At 44.2% G+C, this 22,804-nt stretch overlaps 2 protein-coding genes across 3 annotated transcripts; both read left to right on the top strand.

Moving 5' to 3' along the window:
• Positions 1–301: 301 nt before the first annotated feature.
• On the top strand, positions 302–12,785 carry LOC104253378 (alcohol dehydrogenase 1). Of its 2 annotated transcripts, none has more exons than XM_059817430.1 (9): positions 302–363; positions 4,132–4,233; positions 5,438–5,576; positions 7,422–7,509; positions 7,618–7,837; positions 8,509–8,769; positions 9,261–9,396; positions 10,918–11,056; positions 12,534–12,785. In XM_059817430.1, the coding sequence occupies exons 1-9, from the start codon at positions 310–312 to the stop codon at positions 12,556–12,558; spliced, it is 1,164 nt and encodes a 387-aa protein (XP_059673413.1). In that variant the 5' UTR covers positions 302–309; the 3' UTR covers positions 12,559–12,785. The 2 variants fall into 2 exon arrangements, with proteins under 2 accessions (XP_059673413.1, XP_059673415.1); XM_059817432.1 differs by lacking the exon at positions 302–363 and adding an exon at positions 1,114–1,131.
• A 4,010-nt stretch (positions 12,786–16,795) lies between these two features.
• LOC104253377 (alcohol dehydrogenase 1) lies at positions 16,796–21,447 on the top strand. The gene is made up of 9 exons (XM_009806833.2): positions 16,796–16,813; positions 17,733–17,834; positions 18,038–18,179; positions 18,491–18,578; positions 18,688–18,907; positions 19,027–19,287; positions 19,604–19,739; positions 20,660–20,798; positions 21,423–21,447. Exons 1-9 carry the CDS (start codon positions 16,796–16,798, stop codon positions 21,445–21,447), a joined length of 1,131 nt encoding a protein of 376 aa, XP_009805135.2.
• The last annotated feature ends 1,357 nt before the right edge of the window (positions 21,448–22,804 follow it).

The raw sequence follows: 22,804 nt of genomic DNA, 5'->3' as shown, positions 1-22,804 counted from the left end.
ACCGCATTTCTCCTCCCTTCCTCTTCCCGGACCCCTTCCTAAATTAATTACAGTCACACAGGTAAACCTGAGCGAGTGCTGTACTTAGTAATTACTAGTCAGGTTTTATGCAGTATTTTCTCTCTTTTTTGCTTGTTTCTGAAGGAAGAATCTTGATTTCAGAATGCTGGGCATAATTTGAAAATAGATGAGGCTTGAAACCCACAGCAAAGACATGCAGTGCTGACCTCCACCCAGTCCCTCGCACCAGAACGTTGTGCCAGTATGTGAGCACGTGAGCAGTGATGGGGTCTGCGCTTGTGGACGTTGATGGAACCGATGGGTCAGCCAATCACTCGCAAATCAAGCAGCATGTTGCACGTGGTAAGAAACACGCATCCTCGCGCAGCACTTCTTGCTGACTTTTCTTTTCCCAGCAGCATGATCGGCACGTTGCCCTTGGTCACTGTTCACTGAAAGCCATTCCAACAGATTAATGAGTAGCCGGACTGCAAAACTAAGGAATTGGGAGCAGGTACAACCACAGCCAGTGTAAGTTTCTTAAGCAGCTTGCACAATAGCATGTTTTAGTATATCAGCTGGACTTTTATGAGTGCCATCAAAATAATTCAGCAAAGCCTTCATGTTCTCACTGCATCCCTGCTGCTGTAAATTCAAGAGCCAGTCTCCCCTTTTCTCTTTGCACCTACAGTGCCGCTGAGAGCAGTGGGTTTGGAGGGCAACCTCCCAGGGAGGTGGAAAGAGGGGACAGCTTCCAGCCAGGGGTTTTGCTTTCTTCCCGTGATGCTGACGGCAACCATAGGTGGGATATGGAAAGGGTGGGGAAGAGCATGACAAAGGAATCGGGAAGACAGAAGCACTGTAAAGAGTGAGGTTTCAGCAGATGGCTGGTTTATTTTCATTCTAGCACTTTGGCTGACAAAGGGGTGGGACTCCAAGCTGAGAGGCTTGGCTAAAAGGTCAGAGCAGTGCACTTGCAGGAGCACTTCACAAGACTGGCTTCCAGTGTATTGGACAGGACTTGTATCAGCAACCTGACTGCTTTGCAGCTGACTGAATCCTTGGCGCAAGAAATAAGTGGTGGCAAGGTTCGAAACAGACAGACCGGTCAACATGAGCATGGCGGGCAAAGTAAGCAAAATTTTATATTAGAAAAGTTTCTTTGCTGCAGCTGAATAATGCATTTTTTAAATGCAGTTTCTTTGTAGGGACACCATAAGTACTGGTGGTATAGCACAGCTGAGAGTTTAGGAGGAAGCTGGTACAGGAGAGCTGCCTTTACTTGCAGGCCACTGTACTCTCCCAGGAAATGGTTGTTACACTCTTCAAGGCAATAATTTATTCATTTTTTTAAACATTGAGGCAACATAAGGTAACCACACGAGAATAAGAATAACCTCCCTGCCAGGGGTAGCAAACTATTTTTAATCTCTGATTGGACAGATGTGATACAATGTAGTAAGTGTTCAGATCAATGTATTTATCAGCTCTATCAGTTTCCATTCTGAGATCTCGCAGTGGTTTAAACTATTTTTAGCTTCTTTATAATTCATATCAGTTTCTTTTCTAAAAAAAAAGACATACTGTTAATATTGTGTTAAATTTCAGGGTGTAATTGTACTGATGTTAGGACAGTCATTAAATTTGAATATATGTATAACAAGTCTGGAGCTTAAGTTAATGAAGACCAGAAGTAAGTATCACGTGCAATACAGTACTGAGCTGGGACTGAAATGAGTATTGGCATCTTTGTCAGAAACTAAGTGACAAGAGAGATGTAGGTTAATATCACTGCTGAAGACAGTATATGGTGCTGCTTGCACTACCTGATAGATGCTAACATACACCCAGAGACATGCAAGAGAAGCTCAATGGACAGGAACCCAGAAATGGAAAACAAGTGAAGGCATGTACCTTGCTGGAATGTTACTGCCAGCTGTCTTCACTATTCTGAAACCAAACAAAACAAGAGAAAAAATGCTCTCTTTAATTCTGAGATACCACAAGTGCAAAATTAATTGTAGTTCACTTGTAGGTAAATCCACCAAGCTCAGTCCTCCACCCAGCCTTGGACTGAGCATGGTAAATGAAGTGTTGTGATGGAACTAAACTGCCTTGTTTTCACTGTGTTTATCTTGGAGTAATATGTGAGTTACCGTGCAGTTTACATGACCAAGCAGCATAATCCTTATGCTCTGTAAAAGGGTGTGTTTCTACACCTACACTCCGCCTGCTGCAGTTAACTTGTAAGGCTGATAGAACACACGAACAGAAAAAACCTGTCACTCCAGCTAGTGCTTGCCTTAATAGATGAAATGGGCGATAGTGTGCTGTTGGTGCATCTGTGGGATCCTGTTGTAGTCATTAAAAGTTCACAGGGACTCAACCATCAGAACAAAACAGAGTTAACCAGTGTCTAATTGTAGGAGAGATTTATTTGTTCTCAGCAATCCACAGTTCTTGGCTACCTTTGTTCTTATAAACACTATGTGTGCTTTGCATGTGCAAGTTGTGAAATCATTCGTGTGCTATGTGGGATACAGTATAAATACATAAGCCTTTTTTTTAAGTAAGTTTTCTAGAAAATGTGACCCTTTAAAATGTGATCTTTGGCCTCACTTGTGAATTTTTTACTAATCGTGCTTCCATTTGACACATGAAACATTAAATTTAGTGCAAACCTCTCCTGAGTCTGTCTTTTTCAAAGCGTTGTGCTAATTCCCACTTTGGGTCTGGCTGCTGAAAGTGCACTATTTTATTTCATATGTTTTGTATTTCCTAGTAATTATTTTCTTTGTTGCCAGTTGACAAATTGTTGATTATTAGATACTATTTCTACTTCAAAAGCTTTGATACTAAAAAGTTGCTTTATTTTTTTTTTTCCCCAAGAACTTTGCAGCACACTGGTGTTAAGTTGTTCCAGTCATGCAGGATACTTAACACATGTGCTAAACTTCTCGCATCGTGGACTCGATTCGCCTCCATTTCCCAGTCAAGATAACACTTGCAGTCAGTAGGACTTAATAGAGTGACTGAGTGACTGAGGACTCACTTAATAGAGTGTCACCCATAAGGGTGACATGGAAAATCACATTGCAGGGCCTGGAGTGGTTTAAAGCTCGGGGATGGGCAGAGACCACCAAGGAAAAACAGGAATGAATATGGGGACAGAGAGGCCCCCACTACCTTTGAATACACTAGGAGTGAGCTGCAGGGGTGGAAACTGGGGCTACCTTCTGTCAGAGAGCCTAGGACGAGTAGTGGACAATGCTCCTCTCTCTTCTGAGTGTGTTTTTCTCTCAATGGCAGACGATCGGAGGAGCCCAGAGGCCCACCAGCACCTGGACAAAGCCTGCAGAGCTAATGGACAAACTTTAGCCTAACAGACAAAAAAAAGCTTTCTTGGGTAGTGGGAGTAACACACACCACCACCCCCCACCCCACCCCCACCCCCCCGAGTTAAATATCCCTTTTGAGAAGCAAGGTACCTTAGCACGGATAATCTTGCACTAAAAGGACTGTTGCTTCTTCAAGATTATCTCTGCATAGTGCTACGTCATTTTATGTGGGGGTCCTCTCAGCCATCACCTCATGGCTGAACTTGGGTTGTAATAAAACATTCATAAACCTGTATTAGGCTCTGAGTTCAATTTTTAGCAATTTTGTCAGTTCCCGACACAGGCGGTTCCAGGCAATAAAGACTTTAGCACAACCTGATATATGGCATCATTTAGTCTACTATCTCCAGGAAGACATAAATATACACCAGTAATCCAACATGGCAAAAATAATCCTCCATGGAAGTTAGAAACAGAGAAGGAGCAATGAGGATGGATAAGGTATCCAGTTATCCTAGGAGACTATGCTACATGTTGCTGAAAACTTCCTATGACAGAAATCTGAACAAAAAGTCAGACATGATCTTGGTGGGGGAAAAAAATGGGCTTACACTGTGCTTTGGTGTTGGCTTTTTTGTTGTGTTTTGGGTTTGTTGGTTTTTTTTTTTCCTGTAGTTTTGTCTCTCCTCCCCCAAATATGAGCAGGAGTTTCACATGCAGAAATGTAAGAATCTGTCTGTGTGGTGACTTGCAAATGTAAGTGCCATTCCCTTTTTCTTTGCTCTGTTTGCAGGTTATTAAATGCAAAGCAGCAGTAATGTGGGAAGCCAATAAACCGTTTTCTATTGAGGAAGTGGAAGTTGCCCCACCAAAAGCCCATGAAGTCCGCATAAAGGTGCTAAAAATAAAATTTAAAACAACTGTTACGACTTGCATTCTATCTCGCTGTTTATTAGAATTATTTCTGTAGATTTTTTAGGATCCAGTTGGAATATATTCACTAGGTGAGTAGTCACTATTCAGTGAGCTCCTACGGAACATGCTTCAAGTCCCAAATTTGATCATGAGGTTCTTTCTTTTTTAAAAAAAAAAAAAAAGTTTTTCAGGGTTGGGGGTTTTGTTTTCTAAGATACCTGTGCTTCTAAGAGGCTGAAAAAATTATAGTACAAGGCAAAAATCTGAATCTCCTGTAGTGTGGAGCAAGAACTTCTCTTCTACTTTCTTTGAATCTGTGCTAGGAAATAGCTCAGTAGGGCTGGGAGCTTCCTTTTTTAACTGGGTATTGAGCATCTGTTACATTTCAGGAACTTTCTCAGTGGAATTCAGCAGCTGTTTTCATTTTAGAGCAGCTTCAAATGTTACACAAGTGAGGAGAACCCTCTCATGGAGTTGACAGCTCCATTTGTCAGAATAAAAGTTGTGAAGACATACCTGACTGTTTCAAAAGAACTACTGCTCTGCTACCTGCAAGAAAAGGCAAAATACGATATAAAAGGCGATGTGTAGCCTAAAATTTGTATATATAACATATACATACATTTAAAATATATAAATAATATATAATTATAATGTAATTAAACATATTCTATCATTGTATAATACATATTTTATGTAACATCTATTATGATATATTGTAATATAATCTAAATATAACGAATATAAAATATATAGAATATTTCTATGTTTATAATGTGATAGTTAATTTACATAATTTTGTAATGTTTCTATAATATTAAACTTTTTCTATTTATGTATTTATATATGAATATTATGAATAATTTATTTTATTCTGTTCTTCATATATAATTGTATTGATAGAACATTGGTTCTGCCAGATAATCAGTGAGACTCCCTGTAAAGCTCAGTAGTGCACAGCAAACATTCACAAAGGAGCCTTGCTTTGTAGCTTAAAGACTAATACAAACCATGAAAATCATGACTCACACAACCAAAAGTGTTTTACCTGTAGATGTATTGTGTGCATATGTGATTTTTGGAGGGAAGCAAGTGACTTCTCCAAATACATTATATCATTTCACTTTGGCATATGACATGACATAGTTAAATGCTGAAATATTCTTGTCTTTCCTCTAAATCAGATCGTGGCCACAGGCATCTGTCGCTCTGATGACCATGTGATAACTGGTGGACTGGTTATGCCTTTTCCAATAATTCTTGGGCATGAAGCAGCTGGTGTTGTGGAGAGTGTTGGGGAGGGAGTAACTTCGATCAAACCAGGTATGAAACAGCACTGAACACAAACCCTGGGCTGAGTTTCCAAACTCCTGTTTAAGTCAAAGATGATTACATGTGTGAGTACTTGTATTGCAGAGGAAAATGTTTTACCGTTTTCTGTGTTCCCGATCTTGACTTATTTTCAGATTTTCTATTCAATTTCTTTTGGTTTTGGCAAACCTTCTTTTAATTCTCCTAACAGCTAAAATAATCCATTGACTTCAGCAGACCAGAACTTAGGTCTGTGTGTTCAATAACTTCACTTTAAAAGTATTAGTGCACAACAGGGTGCCCACCCTGCTGCAGGCTTTGCTTGTGTGCAGCACCAGTGCAGGTGAGTCAGCACTGCTCACTGAGGGCTGGATTGCTCTGAGGACACTTACCTGGACCAGCTGCTCCTCTCGCTACACTCTCTTTGAACCACAGTGGGTAGACAGAGAAGTCAGTGAAAGATGCCAATTTTCCTCCAACTGCTGCAAGATGAGACAGGATTTCTATATGCTTTTACAGGACCAAACAAATTCTAACAATGGCTAAGTTATTAAGACAAACTATGCACTGAACAAAACCTGCAGAGAAATGCTTAATTTTATCCAGGCAGTTTGTTACAATACCTAAGTAGTTCACTTTTAACACCTCCGTACTTTCAAGTGTCTTTGTTCACACTGGAAACAAGTATGACATCTGTCCAAAGCAGGCTGGTATGTATGATAAGAAAAAGTTTTATTAGAGATTTCTGCTTTAACTCCAAACAAATACGTATATTGCAAATTTCAGGGATAGCTCTAACTGCTCTTTCTCTTATGTCTGGGTTCATAAAGCACGCTGTTGTCTAACTGTAGCTGCCATGTGTTTCCAGGTGAGCTGAAACAGCAGGCCTGAACACACAGACACACACGCACAAAATCACGTTTCGCAGATGTTGCTGAATTTACATCTTCAAGTTCTAAAAAAGGCTCCAAGACATGCAAAGTTTCTTTAGCAGAATGATTACTAAGCCCATGTCACAGTTCTAAGTTAACTGAGGGTCAGGGTGGTGGGGGCATTTCATGTTCTGTAGGCATTTTCCATTTTTAGTGGAAATGAAATATTTCTTTTGACTTTGATTAGCCACATTTTAGAACTGCCAAATCACAAATTGATCTGTATTAGGGATTACCTGTTTAGAGATTATTAGGGATATATCGTATATCGTTGCTGTGGAAAATATGTAGCAGTAAAAAATTGCACTGGGAAGCTATGTGCTACTTTGTTAATCATATAATTGAGCTAGAGAATTAGAGCTGTTGTTCTAGCTTGTGTGTGTCACTGCTTATCTGACAAATATTTTACCTCCCTTTACTCCAATGCAACAGTAATAGGACTACAAATAGGAGAGACTCAAGAGGGCTGACAAATTAATGCTTAATTTCCCATTCTTTGTATGCACAGTTTACAGCCCTGTTATCTTGGCACTCCAATCTGCTGTCCTAGTGGATGTTGATTTTTATCTCAGTTTCTTTACCTGTGTATTACTATTTTCCTTTTAAGTAGACGATGCAATAAGCTGCTGAATGAGTACTTCGGGAATGTCAGTAGCTAACACAGTTTTATGACATAGCTCAGACTCAGTTCTATGAAAGACACCAGGAATTTTGCATATTGCGTTAGTTGTCATAACTTTGCCCTAATGATGTCGTTTATAACAGAGAGATATGGTTTATCTTCCAAGAGAAGCAGAAGGAAGTAAAACCAGCACTGCACTCCTAGTGCACATTTGCCTAGGAATTAAATACACGCTTCATGTTTTTACCTGCATGCTTCTTGTTTGCCTTTTTTAATCCTCTGTCATTACTGTTTTATTTCTAGGAGATAAGGTTATTCCACTCTTTGTTCCACAGTGTGGGGAGTGCAACAGTTGCTTAAGCACCAAGGGTAATCTGTGCCATAAAAATGAGTAAGTTTTCCTGGGTTACCTACAACCCTTATTTGATTTGTATTCATACTAAACTGATCACATTCAACAAATCTCACTTGCCATTATTTCTGGTCATTTTTCACACAGTATTGGTTCAGGTGCTGGATTAATGCCTGATGGCACCACGAGATTCACCTGTAAAGGAAAAGCAATTCACCATTTTATTGGTACAAGTACCTTCACTGAATACACAGTAGTGCATGAATCTGCTGTAGCCAAAATTGATTCTGCTGCTCCTCTGGAAAAAGTTTGTCTAATAGGCTGTGGATTTTCAACTGGTTATGGGGCTGCTGTGCAGACTGCCAAGGTAAGTATTGTGGTGGGTGTTCCTGGTATCTCATGGGGTCTGTTCGGGATTGTGTGGCCTGCGAGCGGGTCGTCAGCATGGCAGCCAGGAGGTACAGACTCTTGAGTTCAGGGTGGAAAGAAGATACTAGTTCTTTGCCTACTTCAGTTTCTCTGTCTCTAAGGGACTCAGAAGTCTTCAATTCAAAATCCAGTAAAAATACTTATTACCATCTATTAAGCTTTATCACCCCTAGAGCTGGCTTGTTTTATTGTAACTTAAGTCTAGGAACACATGGAAGCCTACATATGCAACACTCATAATCTGTAGCAATACATGAATGTGACTTTTACAGCTGGCACTGCTTCCAGTGGAGTGACACTACAGATCTTAACACCACTGGAATACAAAGTATCATAGAAAAAAAAGGTGTCTCTAAACCTGAAGCTGACTCGTGTAATGAAAACCTGGTCTCAGAAATGTATTTTAGGGACAATATATCTTAGTCATATGTAGGATTATAAGAGTATAGCTGGCTACTGCACTAGTAGGTATGCATGCACAAATTCCTTCTCAGCAGGTAATCTCTAAATTACAAGAAGTGGCTTAAGTGAAAACATGTTGATAATAAGAAAATGCATTGAACTTTAGCTAGACTGTAACAGTATGCCATGTTTATATGGTTATTATAGGTGGAACCAGGCTCCACCTGTGCCATCTTTGGCCTTGGAGGAGTTGGCCTCTCTGTTGTCATGGGCTGCAAGGCAGCCGGAGCTTCCCGCATCATTGCTGTTGATATCAATAGCAACAAGTTTTCCAAGGCCAAGGAGCTGGGAGCCACTGACTGCGTCAACCCTAAAGATTTCAAGAAGCCTATTCACGAAGTGTTGATAGAAATGACCGGGTATGGTGTGGACTACTCCTTTGAGGTCATCGGCCATACCGAAACTATGGTATGCAACCAAAAGATGTGGTCAAATGAGGCATTAGCTTGTTAGCTCTCTCTTTGCTAACCCACTAAGCACCAGGGGTGAGGAGCTGAGAGCCACTGGCAAAGTGTCAAGCTAACTTCAAACCTGTTAAGTCCAGCTATCTGCCACTGAGATGCAGGGACAGAAGCACACTCAAAAACTTAGGAAAGAGAACTTCAGTGTAGTCTCCTGGCCTAACCAGGGTGGCTAAATTTCACATAGCCCACTGTCTGCTTTCCAACAATGGCTTATCACTAATGACTAAGACAAAATGGGTAAGGAGAACAAAGCTAGGACATAGCTAACCCATGACAGCAGATACAATGGTGTGAGCAGATACAATGGAAATTGATGTGGTTTCAGTTACAAAAAAAATGAATTGTAAGCTGATCCTTGAGAGGAGGAATTCAAACTTTTGTGCCCCAGCAGCAAATCTTGCATGACTCTGGGGTGTCCCTCTGTTTCAAACGCAGGCTGCAGCCTTGGCCTGTTGCCAGTACAATTACGGCATCAGTGTGATTGTGGGAGTGCCTCCTGCAGCACAGAAGATCACTTTTGACCCCATGCTCCTCTTCACTGGTCGCACCTGGAAAGGGTCCGTCTTTGGAGGTAAGGACTTGGAAAGATGTCATTTAACTGGCTTGGGAAACTTGTAAATCATCTTGAATAAAACAGGATATATCTAAATTCATTGCTTAGGTTGTCCTATTGGAAGTAATATTGATAGCTATTTTGCTGACAAAGAAGCACAAAGGGAATTAATTATGGGAACTGTTAGTTGATGGCAAGAGAAGGAGAGAGAAAACCAGAGAGGGACGGAGGAGGGAAGAAGGGGGAGAGAAGAAGAGGCAGAGAAAGGAAGAAATAAAAAGATAAAAAATAGAAAGAGGGAAAAAAGAAGAGAAAGAAAATCAGAGGAAAAAATTAGAAAAAAGAAAAGGAGAGAGAAAGAAAGGTAGAAGAAAAGAGGAAAAAAAGGGAGGGAGAGGGGAGGGATGATGAGTTGAGATAAAAATAAGAGAAAAAGAGATAAGGAGAAATAAAAGAGAAAAGTACAAAGGGAAAAAAGAGAAAATGAGCAAAAGATAAGGGGGGGAAGAGGAGAGGGGGAGAAAAAGAGCAAGAGCAAAAAAGAGTGAGAGGGATAGAAAGACTGAAAGAGAGGGAAAGAAAAAGAGAGCAGGAGAGATGAAGAGTCAGGACCCTAAAGGACACTGGGTGTCAGACCTACCTGATTTCCACACAGGTCAGACGGCAGCTCAGCCCCTTGCTAGCTGCCATCAGTGCCTTCCAGTTCTTTCTCTTGCGTGAGCTCTCCTAGCAGAGTCCCACACTCAGCAAGCCCTAGCTCACTCAACAGAAAGCTGAAGGCCCCAGAAAACTTGTTTCCAACAACAGGTTTTCTCACTCACAACCAGTTCCTCTGATGTATTCAATACACACCTGAATAAAAGAGCAGAGACAAATCAGGTTCCTCTGGAAGGGCATCCTACTATTTGAGACAGCTTTATCTAGTACTGCTTGTAAGAAAAAAGAGACACATCTACCCCCTGCCCCTCCAATTTTGACCAGGCAATCAAGTTTCCAGTTACCAACATGGCTTTCAGCACTCTGGCCTTTGTATGATGTGTGATTTAGTGGACAAGGTATCAATATGGTGAGATTTGGTGAAACACTGGAATAAGCTGCCCAGGGAAATGGTGGAGTCACCATCATTGGAGGTGTTCAAGGAACATATGGACGTGGCATTGTGGGACATAGTTCAGTGGTCATGGTGGTGTTGGTTGATGGTTGGACTTGGTGATCTTACAGGTCTTGTCCAACCATAGTGATTCTGTGAATAGACAAGTTGAAACAGTATTTAATATGGGGTAAAGTTTGGGTTCTGTAAAGGTTCAAATTTTTACTGGTGCTCTACCCAGTAAAGCGCTTACAGGATTTGTCATTTGTACAATAGCTGCACTTCATCCCATGTTTCCTGCTGGCACTCTGTGTTACAAAGGTAAAGACATGCTGCAAGATTTCATCATGCTATTCTACTACAGAAAGTTTATCTAAAAATTTAAGCTGCCATGAGTTCTACCTATTTTCACAAGCATTTAATGTTTCATTATTGTGGGGTTTTTTCAGGCTGGAAGAGTAAAGATTCAGTCCCTAAACTGGTTGCTGACTACATGAAGAAAAAATTTGTTCTGGATCCATTAATAACCCACACACTTCCTTTCACTAAAATCAATGAAGGATTTGATCTGCTAAGGACAGGGAAGAGGTAAACACTGTTTAATTGTAAAGCTTCTATATAAATAGCCTGAAGGAGTTATACCGTAACACAGAGCATGACTTCACGGCAGAGAATGGGGAAGGCAACCCACTACGCCCCGTAATCTCACCCAGTGTGTGTCCATGGGTTGCAGCTGTAGTAATAAAGCCAGCAAAGCTTTAGCTTTTGAAATGCAGTGGGTGCTGTCTTTCCTTGCAGAGGAACTTTCAGGTTCTAGTTTGAGCAAAGACTCTGGGTGGCAGAGGGAGAAAAGACTCCCACAAATGAGGAAGTCTCTGCCCACTACCTGTTGAAAAAGAGCACATGATCAAAGGAGCCTGGGAATGCCAAGCTGTAGAGTGCCAGGGGTTAGCTACATCGCATTCCAAGATACATTTTAGGATGAGGAGCAGGAACGCAGAAATAGCCTATGTTTACTGGAAGAGCAACTCACCATTCCTCTTGTGAGTTAGGGAACAGAGTCACCGTGCAATTAGTCCTAAAGTCACTGGTAGTTTACCTTGAACTTCAGAGCTTTTTAAAAAGGAAAGTACTTGGTGTATATATACATTGCAAACTCAGAATTTAGCTCTTGTGCATTCCTCAAGTATTGTGAGAGTTCATCTCAGACTCTGTTTTTATAGGGTGTTGAAATTGGAAATAGTTTGCCAGAGACATTTGACAAGATTCACCATGGGAGTAACTGAAAATTCTCCTTGGCAGAAGTGGGAAATACATTTGTGTACCTTTGTATGTGTGGGGACTATCCTTTTTGAAAGTTCTAGCTGTTTATAACTTACACAGTCTGGAGAATTACATTCATATTTTCTTTTCATTGTCATTTGCTAGCAGGTATTTTAGGTGTTACTTCCTCTAAATATAAAAAGCATGGAACAGAAGAATTTAGCCCCTGAGGTTTCCTCTCAGGTTCTAACTATGCAGCACACACTTCATTTTTTGACTGTCCTTATTTTAAATGTGCTATAAGTGTTAGTTTTAGATTTTAGTGTAACAAACGGGAAAGTGGCGAGGACAGAGATGCCATCAGCTTTGCTAAAATACTGAGTCAACACGAAGACAGAGGCATGTTGCAGCTGACCATTTTTACCAAGTGAAACGCTTCAGTCTTTCAGCCCACAATAAGCTGTACTATTCAGAGGTTACCCTTAGAGCCATTTGTAACTGGAAAGATGCGTCTAAGCCCCCGTCCAAGGCATTCCCAGGCCTTACCTGGTGATTAAGTGCCAGGAGCCCTGGGTGTCATGAGGGAAGGCTTTGCAGTCTTGCATGAATTTTGTTCTCTGCATCTACAGCAAGGTTTTGCACATCTGCTCCGGCATTTTGCTGCAAGCTGGGGCTGGGGCAGGCAGGGAGGGAGCACCCTGGTTGACAGCAATAGCCTAGATTTTCAGAGAAAGCACAGTGTTCTGCTGATGTTAGCCCAGGGGCTTTTCTACAGTCACTAACTTGTCATTTTATATTGCAGCATTCGCAGTGTCCTGCTGTTTTAGGATTCCCAGTTGTTAAGCAGCAGATGGCTTAGCACCAGTGCAAACTTCATTATCCTCCAACTGATACAAAACACAAACCAAGACACTTCTGAAAGGTCTGCCACCACCACCTTTGAATAAAAAAGGATCAAGCTCAAACCCCAGGCTTCAAGCAAGGCATATAAGTGAAATAATCTTTTTTCTCCTAGGTCTTTCTCCTGATTCTTGCTTTAAAGCCTCTGACTTGTGCTGCAATTGTCTTTTAATAGCCAGTTAAGAATTACAGTACTTGCTGCTGTCACAGGTGTTACGAAAGGTTTGGATTTTTCTAAAATGGCTTTTAATATGCAAGCTTTTAATAAAAGAAAAATTAAGGAAACTGTTTCTTTGTGCCTTCATAACACTGCAAGTGTAACAGATTTGTGCATGCAGCTCAGCACAGTAAAACTCTAGGTCAGAACTATGTATCCATCCTGAATGATTTTAGCATTCCATTACCTGATAGGCAAAGCAGTTACTGCAGAGATTAAAATTTATGGTGACCATGTGTTTGAATTAATAATTTCAGTAAATGATATTTAAGTAAGTAAATCATAGACTTAGGTACTGAAGAATGTCTCACCACTGGATATTTTACCAAATGAACACTTCCAAGCATTTTATATAAAACTGCTGTGGTGGTGTTCTGTGTTGTGGTTTGTTTTTTTACCTTATCAGTATGGTTTTAGAGCTTTGACCAATTTATACAAGTGCATCTGATGCTTGGGAAACAACATGGAGAAATATGAATGTGCATCAAGCATTGTTATTTGTTTCCATTAAATAAAGGGGAGGTTTCTTAACCTTTAAGTGTGAATACAGAGTAAATGGGAAGGAACAGGTGACTGGTAACAGTTTGCAAGAAATCAAACGTAAAGCATCTTACTGCTTTCTGTGTTTGTGACGTGGAAACAGGAACTATTTCTATCTCAGCAAACATGGTCAACATTGATTTATCTTTTGAATGTACTAATCAGAGCTTGCAGGCACTCACATGCATGGTAGCTGGGTAGAAGAGCCTGTGAAGTAAGGGGACTGTGTGCTAATGATGACTTACTTGTTTGTGTCAGCAGAAAGAGTCCTTGAGCGGCCCAGCTAGGTTAATGATTTGAGGATAAGTTTACCAAGAGATTAGACTTTAACAGAAGATGACCCTTAAACACGTGCATGTATAATAAACTCAGTTTACACAGCGATTAAGACCTGAACTTCAGTCATTTTTTTCTGTGGGGTTACCTGTGCAGTCAGGTCTGAAGACTTTTTCTGGACCATAAAATAATTCTTTTCTTTTCAGGTGCAGTTCAGTTGAAGAGTTCTGATCTCTTCCAAGGCGGGTTGTGTGTGACCCAACAGTTTGAACTGGATCACTATTCAAAATAGAAGGAGAGGGAGTTTAATTCCACTTAATTGATCTCCTCTGTAGTAACCTGGATTCAGCAGAAACAAGAGCGTAATAATCTCTCAATTCTTAGCATATTCTAACAAAATGTTTTCTGTGGCAGCCACGATAGTTTATTGTACCAGCTAAGGTATGTTTAACTCATGACTTAAACAGAAGCCAAAGAAGGCCTGTTGAAACCTAGCTCGTGAGGACAGAAAGGAGTAGTACAGAGAGGTAAAGTATCCTCCAGATGCCAGATACATGTTTTTTCCAAGGCATTCCCTATTGCATGAAGGGTAGAGAATATAACAGCAGTCTTCAGAGTAGAAGGAAAAAAAATAGAGCTAGGGAATAAAGTACAACAAACCTCCTTGCTTCTGTCCTCTTCAGGATCATGCAAAGCCCATTTCTGTTGTAATCTGCCAAGCATAGTAAACACCTGCTGTTAGTATCTTTATTAGGCCAGTTGCTGGGGTCCAAAACAATAAACCCATGAAATCATTCTTGTTAGGGACATTTTATAAGGCAGCAACCTAGTTCTGTCTTCATGTGGAGGAATGACGTGTCTTCTGATTGGGGAATGACAAATAGTTCATACTGTCCTAGAGTATTTCTCCCTGCCGATCCCCATCCACATTCCACTGAAGGTTAATTTGTTTGTGTGATTGTGCAGCTCCGGACAGCACGTTTCTGACAGACCTTCCCAATGACCCTCTGACTCAGAGGTACTCCAGGTGAGTTCATCAGGGCCACATGCAGCAGCTCTGTGTGAGCCTCCATTTAGGAGCTTTCCTGCGAACGAGCAGGGCCCACACTCCTCATCAGAGCACAGTCTGTCTATTAGCACATGATGACACTATGAAAAATCCAGTAATTTCCCAAGAGACAAACTCTTTGTCTGACAAAGCACAAATGGTGTTTCCTCAGACCTTAAGCTATGCCAGTGTTTATTGAACATCACTCGGCTTCATGTACAGCTGAGCACTCCCGTGTTTCTGCTCTCCCACCGCATCCCACCCACCCAGCAAGTCACCCAGGAACCAGCACAGGACAGTTGTGTAGCTCCAGCAGCACATGCTCCAGTCTGCAGAGACACACGCTGTGCAGATCTGTTTTTACATGCTTGTAAGATCACCCTCCCTGACCATGCATCACAGGCAAATGATCATTCCCACACAGCATAATCACCTTTATTGCTTCCAGGTTATCAGATGGAGAGCACGGATCCCAGTAATAAAAAAACACTGTGCTGCACAGGTAATTGGGAGATGACAGACTGATGTTTTGTTCCAGGGCTGTCACATCTTTGGCTGCTCAGGACAAGTGGAACAAATTTTTCTCTTGCAAGATACATAAATCATACTGCATGATTTTTATTTTTTTTTTAATGCAGCAGGCACACCAGGCTGACTATTGAAAAACTTCAAAAATTCATTCTAAAAATCCTTATTCCTGGGAAATTATACATCACCAGCACTCACAGTCTGATGGAAGCTACCAAAGGTGCACAAAGAAACCTATGAAAAAGTAAGAGTTTCCTGGGAAAAACTGCTAAATGTCCCTGTGCACCTGAAATCCAGATCAGAATGATCCACAAGTGCATGGCTGCTCTAGCGCCAGCTGCTCACCTCCATGCCAGGGGCACAACAGCACCTGGCCATCATTGCCCAGAGGTTGGGCTTGACCAGCAAGGCTGGGGAACAGGCTGCCCAGCAGCACTGCCAGGTGGCTGGAGCCACTGTCACACCACAGGGCCACCATGCCCCAGGCAAGAGCTCAGCTGGCTGCTGGGGCACTGTAGTGTTGCTGGACTGCATTGGTGAAACCAGAGATGGGTCAAGGGGATTTGAGAGTAGGGGGTTCGGCCTGCCAACATCAACTGCTGCTGCTGACCTTCCCCCTTGCCCTGTGAAACAGGGCTGGGATACGTGGTAGCAAGCGCCAACACAAACCTCTCCAGGCAGTCCCCTGAACACATAACCGTGGGGGTTACATCACACATGGGGTGCTCATCTTAGCCCGGTCCTCCAACAAGGTCTCACTCATCCAATCTCCTATAAATCACCTCACCCGATGCCTCAGCAGAAACAGCTCTGGAACCGTGAGAGACCGAGGAGTGAACCCCCTTGCAAACCTGGATACACGCGAGTGAAACAAATGTGTCCTTGGAAAAGCCCCCCCCTTCCTGACACATTCTCCCTTTACTATCCAGGTGAAAATAGCCGCAACACCACAGACATTTAAGCTTCACTCCAAAAGGGCATGCGTGTTTGTCCACTATACCATGTTTTCACTGTCTTTTTTTTTCTTTTTTTTAATTTTTAACTCTTGCGCAAACACCCTGGCGTGAACCGCTGCCAAGTCAAATGCCACCCCTTGGCAACAAGGGGACACCGAGAAGCAAATCTCCTTCCCTCCACACCTGCTGCAAGCAACCGGAGGAGAAAAATCTCGCTGAGCTCTCTGTGCCTTTCAGGCAGGGAGGGGCAAAGGCAGAGCCACCATTAAAAGCCTCCCGGGAGGCCTCCTGCCCGCTCCCTGCGGAGCCTGATTGCTGCCCATTGGCATCTCCCTGCTGCTCTCCAGCTCCTCCACTCTACGCTCGCTGTGCCCCTCAGTGTCTGGCATCAGACACAGAGCAACCACCGCTCCCCGCTCTCCCGCGACGGTCCCACGCCAGGACTCCCTCCACGCTCCCTGCCTCCCCCTTCAGCTGCGGCTGCCCAGGAGTGCTCCCGCTCCACAGCTGGGCCATTTCACAACACGGGGCTTCAGCCAGACGGGTGGCAGCTTCCCTCCGGCCTGCTGCAGTGACAGCAACAGCTCTGCTAAGACCACATGGCCACTTCTGGAAAAGTAAGGACAACTCATTTCCCGTCTTCCTTTCCGAGGTGCTCTGCTCTTGGGGAAATATTCCACAAAGGGCTCAGCCTGCGCACCTCTAATGTGTGCCCTCTTTCCTCTGACCTTGCTCCCATAACCCATCCAAACCCCCTTGACTTACATGAGCTTCTCCTTTTGTACAACTGCATGTGTCAGTGCCTGTGTTAGGTAGTGCATTCCTCTCATGTTCTGACCAGCAGCTCAGGAATGAAAATACTGAATCGTACCGGTCTGAAAAACACCCTCCTGTTCAACCCTGCTCTGCACTCCCACTTTGGCAGGGAAACACAGCTCTTCAGAGGTGCAGTCTTGCAGCCACTCATCTCTTGCATTCAACCTCATCCCTGCCAAAACCCCCTTCAGGCTGCAAGCTGAAGTTTGCTGACGTCAAACCAGCTCTGGGGTGATCGGCTCAGGGTTTGGGAGATGCCACACACAAATCATGCCTTCGGCAAGGGAAAATGTTATCTAGTTGCCAACCAGATGGGGAGCGTTCCCTAACCCCTCTTAGGTACCTTCAGCCCAGAATCTTGTAAGACCAACAGCAAAGCTCTTAACAGGCATTTCCACATTTCCACAGGGTCCACACTCCTCATCAGAGCACAATCTGTCCATTAACATATGATGACATTATGAAAAATCCACAAAAGCCATTAAAAACACAATAATTTCCTGAGGGTATACCTCATACTCTGTGTGTGACAAAGCACGAATGGTGTTTCCTCAGACCTTAAACTAGGCCAGTGTTCATTGAACATCACTTGGCTTTGCGTACAGCTGAGTACTACCGAGTTGCTGCACGTCTGTTTTAGGTGATTGTAAGACGACTGCCCCCGACCATGCGCCAAAGGCAAATATTCCCATGCCGTGTAAACCCCTCTGTTCCTTCCAGGTTATCAGATGCAGAGCTGCAGTTGCCTGGGCCGTGGGCAAACCACTCTCTGTGGAGGAGGTGGAGGTGGCACCTCCAAAGGCAGGTGAAGTCCGTATCAAGGTAAAAACATGTTTCACTATTTTTTTCTGCCTTGTGGGAATTGCTCTTCTTGTGGCTATACCTTGAATATACCCGTCAGGGATCTGCATCCACTAATAGGCCTTAACTGTCCAGAGCAGCCCTGTGAAAAATCCTTCCACGAACTGGGTTAAACAGAGGCCAGACTGTTTCTAAAGCTCATCTGCTCTTTCCTCTCCAAACAGATTGTGGCCACAGGCATCTGTCGCACAGATGACCACATTTTGGAAGGCTGCTTTCCTAATGTGGATTTCCCAGTTATCCCAGGCCACGAAGGAGCTGGGATTGTGGAAAGTGTTGGAGAAGGCGTGATCTCTGTGAAACCAGGTAAGACACACACACAAACACATACCTAGGAGTCAGCTCTCAAAGCAGATGAGGCTGCCCAGAGCTCAGAAACTTCCCCCTTGCTCCTGCGTCAGTGGCTCAAAACCTGAGTGCACACTCATTGCACTGGACTGTCACATACACTTTCCTGGTTTATTCCCCGTGCACGTGAGTGTTTCCTCCTGACAGAGAAAGCAGAGGGTTCGTGGTGGGATGCTGCCATCGGAAAGCTCAGCCGAGGCACTCCAACAGGCAGCACCCTCAGAGCCTGCCCGGAGAGAGGCACCTAACAGCGATCTGCTTTGTTGCAGGAGACAAAGTCATCCCTATTTCCCTTCCTCATTGCGGGGAATGCAGCTTCTGCCTGAATCCTGAATCCAACTACTGCCTGAAGTCCCAGTGAGTTTGCTTCACTTTCCCCTACACTTAAATGGGGTGGGCTGTCGCTCAGCAAGTCTGACACGCCTATGGGTGCTTCACTTGATGAAAAGCATGCACCTCCCAACAGCTTGTCTGAACCACAAAACCTGCTGCCTGACAAGACCAGCCGGTTCACGTGCAGAGGGAAGCAGATCCACCACTTTCTGTGGGTCAGCACCTTTGCAGAATACACCGTGATCCCGGAGTGTGCTGTTGCCAAGATAGATGCTGCTGCGCCTCTGGACAAAGTCTGCTTGCTCGGCTGTGGGTTTTCCACAGGCTACGGGGCTGCCATCAACACCGCCAAGGCTAGTATTCAGGCGTGTCGAGCACAAGCACCCCACGGCCGCCCTCGCACCCTGACCAACCCTGTGCAACAGAAACCTCCTCTTCACACTGGACACTCACAGGGCCCCATGTTGTGCAGGTAAAACCAGGCTCCACCTGCGCCATCTTCGGCGTCGGAGGAGTTGGCCTCTCTGTCGTCATGGGCTGCAAGGCGGCTGGAGCTTCTCGCATCATTGCTGTTGATATCAACAAGGACAAGTTTGCCAAGGCCAAGGAGCTCGGAGCCACTGACTGCATCAGTCCTCAGGACTTCAAGAAGCCCATCCAGGAGGTGCTCACTGAGATGACCGGCCACGGCGTGGACTACTCCTTTGAGGTCATCGGGCATGCGGATACCATGGTAAGGTGGTATTTCAGCACGCGTCCTCCCTCCCAGCTCATTCAGAGTCTCCCATCAGGGCAAAATTCACCCCAGCAGGCAGTTCCTTGCCTGCTGCCTGCACTGCTGGGCACACCTTTCCCCAGAAAGGCAGTCTATTTGCTTTAGGAGAAAATGATGTATGAGTCTCAGGACTCAGCACTGAGCTCTGCATGCCTGCTGCACAAGGGAGCATGTGTTTTCAGATTACCATGGAGAGGCAGATGACTGCACAGAAAGAATGCTTTTCTGACAAACTCATCAGTGTGTTCTCTAATTCACCTGCCCGTCCCATCAGACTGCTGCCCTGGCCTCCTGCAATATGAACACTGGCGTCTGCGTGATGGTTGGGGTACCAGCTTCTGGTTCAGTGATTTCCATTGATCCTATGCTTCTGCTGTCTGGGCGTACATGGAAGGGGACCCTGCTCGGAGGTATGAAGTTCAACCTGACCTTGAACACTTCCAATCATCCACAACTTCTCTGGGCAATCTGTTCCAGTGTCTCACCACTCCCATTGCAAAAAATTTCCTCCTTGTGTGCAATCCAAATCTACCCTCTTTCAGTTTAAAAACATTGCCCCGCGTCCTGTCACTACAGGCTAATAAACCTGTAACTACTTCATACAGTTCAACACACACAATTCTCTACGCTAACCGGAGACTAGAACAAGGACAAAAACCACTCTCCTCCCAAGGAGAGGAAAATTTCTCCTAAGATAAAGGCACCAGTACTGCTTGCTCAGTCCTGACCCTACAGTATGTGTGGGAAGATCATAAATGTCTCATGAAAGCAATTCCTTGTTGCCCCACAAACACCTTCCTGTTGCACCTTGCTCTCTCCTTCCACTACAAGACTCTTCTTCCCTCTCCCACTCTCTCGCTTTCTCTCATCTCCGCCCCTCTGTCGCACATGTACCCATTACCTGGCCTTTCAGGGGTGGCCACTCTCATACACACTCATCTTAACCCCCAGCAGTTGATCTTGGTTTGCATTTCACTGCAATGTAAGTGCTTCTGTATTATGCCAGAGGAGGGGCTGGTGCAACTCAAGTATCTTCTCACTCCCTCCAGCTATACTCCCAGCTCAAAGAAGGGACCCACTCACAATTTTAGCCTCATCCTATTAATTTTGATGCATTCCAAGAAGTAGCTACCGCACTTTCAAGGGCACAGCCTCAAGTATATTTTACAGGTCAGCACAGCCTGGTAAGAGGGGACAAGGCCCTGGTCGGCTCTAATATTCTGCTCAGAGGAGAGCTGCTACACTGTTGGCATCAGCTCTCTACAAACATGACCTTACCAAAATAGCATTTCTCTGATTACTCACTGCAGGTGCTTTATCCCATTTCTAGGTTGGAAGATGAGAGATTCCATCCCCAAATTAGTTTCCAGCTATTTGGAGAAGAAATTCAACTCAGACTTGCTGATCACGCACACACTGCCGATTGCTAAAGTGAATGAGGGATTTGAGTTGTTACGTGCAGGAAAAAGGTGAGACCCTGAATAGCAGGAGCAAGGTACAGCAAACGCCACTTCCACCTAAGATTCAAACAGTCCAAACACTCTGGCAGGCAGAGCGTGCAATACTGCCTTCTCAAAAAGCATCCAAGCCTTTTGAGGAAGCAGGGGGCCCAGAGCCGTGTGTTGGCAGGATCTGCCATAACCCAGATAGAAGAGCCCATGCTCAGCACAGGGAACCCTCCTGCTCATGGTTCAGCTCAGCAGAGATCCCGCAGCCCCGGCACTGCACTGAAGCCAGCACAGGCCTTCAGACACCACATCTCAGGGCACTGTTTGAAAACACAGGACAGGCGAAGCAGAATGAGGAGTAAGGGGCATCCCTGGTAATGACAGCATAAAAGCCAAAGGAAGGAAGAATGTATCTTACCGCCGCAGCACAAGAGCTTTGGGGAGGTGCCTTAGCTCCTGAGGGGTCCCTTCAGCAGGGTTTTGAATGCTGCCCCGTTGCTGCACATCTCATGCAGCTGAGTTAGGAAGAAGCTGGATGAGAAAGAAGGTGGCCGGTCCTCAGGCACACCTGCCTGCGCCGCTGCCTGCTCCTGAACACCTGCAGCCACAGCACCTGTAACTCCTCCCTTCCTTTCCACTTTTTAGTATTCGCAGCGTCCTGCTCTTTTGAAGGACACAGCCATGAGAGGCCAAACGGAGGGACCAGCGCAGCAGGCCACCTCCCGTCTTGCCCAGCACCTCACTTTGTGGGGTGTAAGGAGATGAGAATGAGGAACTTGCTGACGCTGGTGCCGCTGCCAGTGCTCCTGCACCCGGCTGAGACCCGGAAGGACACCCCTCCCGAGAAAACACTTTGACCAATAAAGGGTTTCAGTCAAACTCATCTTGTGCAGCGCACTCAATCAACAGAGGTCCCATGGGGCAGGAAGAGCTCTTCCTCAACCACGGGCCCTTCCATCACACCCCTTGTCTCAGCAGCAAACAGCTGCCTTTGCCCCCTCCACTGCTGCTGCTTCCCACCTTCACCCGCCTTACACACTTATGCCCATGCATCTCTGCCCCCATCTCAGCTGGGTGAATGCTCCAACCTCAACCGAAGTACGGCAGGGAAACGACAGCTTGGTGCTGCTGCTGCTGCTGCTCTCTGGTCTCACTTGCAGGACCAAAATGTGTTTTGCTACATGAGGTTATCCTCAGGTAAAACCTGTCATTCCAGCCCCTTTCATTTAAACAGGAGGTTTTCTTATCACATTACTTTGTCCTATTCTCTCCTAGTTTTCCCTTCTTCAATTCATATTTGTCCTCTAGATCCTCTGGTCTCCTGAGCTCAGTCTGATGGCTTTTGTCCTGATCTAGTTTTGTTCTTGATAACAACCTCGGAGAAATTTACAGATTGGAACCAGGAAGAGAAATTACAAGTGCATTTATGTCCCATGATATGAAATGTGAGTGCTAGAGGTACTATACCTAGACCTTCAGAAAGTAAAAAGCAAAATTCTCCCTTACATTGCAGGAGTGCAATTCTACAGGAGCTACCAGGATCACAACCGGTCTGGCAACTAAATTTGTTCTGTGCACAAAAGGAAATGCAAGGATATGATCCTTATGGGTCCCTTCCAACTTGAGATATTCTAGGATTCTAGGATTCTATGACAGCATGGACTCAAAATTAGCAATTGCTGTAAGATTCCTGTTCTCTATTTTAACACTTTTTTTTCCCTCAGCCATTGTCCTTCACTAGGGTGAACAGAATCAATTGTACATGTTTAATAGACCTTTATCAATATTTTTGTTATATCTCTTCAATGTATAATATGTCAGGGTGGATCTAACTCTCACATTCCTTACCTCATTTGCCTCCTCCTCCTTCCATTTTGTATGTGATATAGAATGTTTTTGTCCTAATGGAAATTAAAGCAACAAGGCACCTTAAAGAATAGTGAATTATTAACCTTGCTAACAAATGCAAAGCCACACCTGCTAGGATATGATCTAGTTTGTGATATGTTCTAGTTTGTTCTCCACAG

This window comes from Gavia stellata, chromosome 5 (assembly GCF_030936135.1).
Source record: "Gavia stellata isolate bGavSte3 chromosome 5, bGavSte3.hap2, whole genome shotgun sequence".
NCBI classification, from domain to species: Eukaryota; Metazoa; Chordata; class Aves; order Gaviiformes; family Gaviidae; genus Gavia; species Gavia stellata.
Note: the sequence above shows the minus strand (reverse complement) of the source record. Positions and strands in the feature narration are given on the sequence as shown.

What these genes read in the sequence shown, in the direction of transcription:
- LOC104253378 (XM_059817430.1), top strand. Translation starts at nt 310, where the DNA reads ATGGAACCGATGGGTCAGCCAATCACTCGCAAATCAAGCAGCATGTTG. An exon ending in CAAGCAGCATGTTGCACGTG is followed by an intron (nt 364 to 4,131) that starts GTAAGAAACACG and finishes CTCTGTTTGCAG; the next exon opens with GTTATTAAATGCAAAGCAGC. An exon ending in TCGGCCATACCGAAACTATG is followed by an intron (nt 8,770 to 9,260) that starts GTATGCAACCAA and finishes TTTCAAACGCAG; the next exon opens with GCTGCAGCCTTGGCCTGTTG.
- LOC104253377 (XM_009806833.2), top strand. An exon ending in TCGGGCATGCGGATACCATG is followed by an intron (nt 19,288 to 19,603) that starts GTAAGGTGGTAT and finishes CCGTCCCATCAG; the next exon opens with ACTGCTGCCCTGGCCTCCTG. An exon ending in TTGTTACGTGCAGGAAAAAG is followed by an intron (nt 20,799 to 21,422) that starts GTGAGACCCTGA and finishes TCCACTTTTTAG; the next exon opens with TATTCGCAGCGTCCTGCTCT.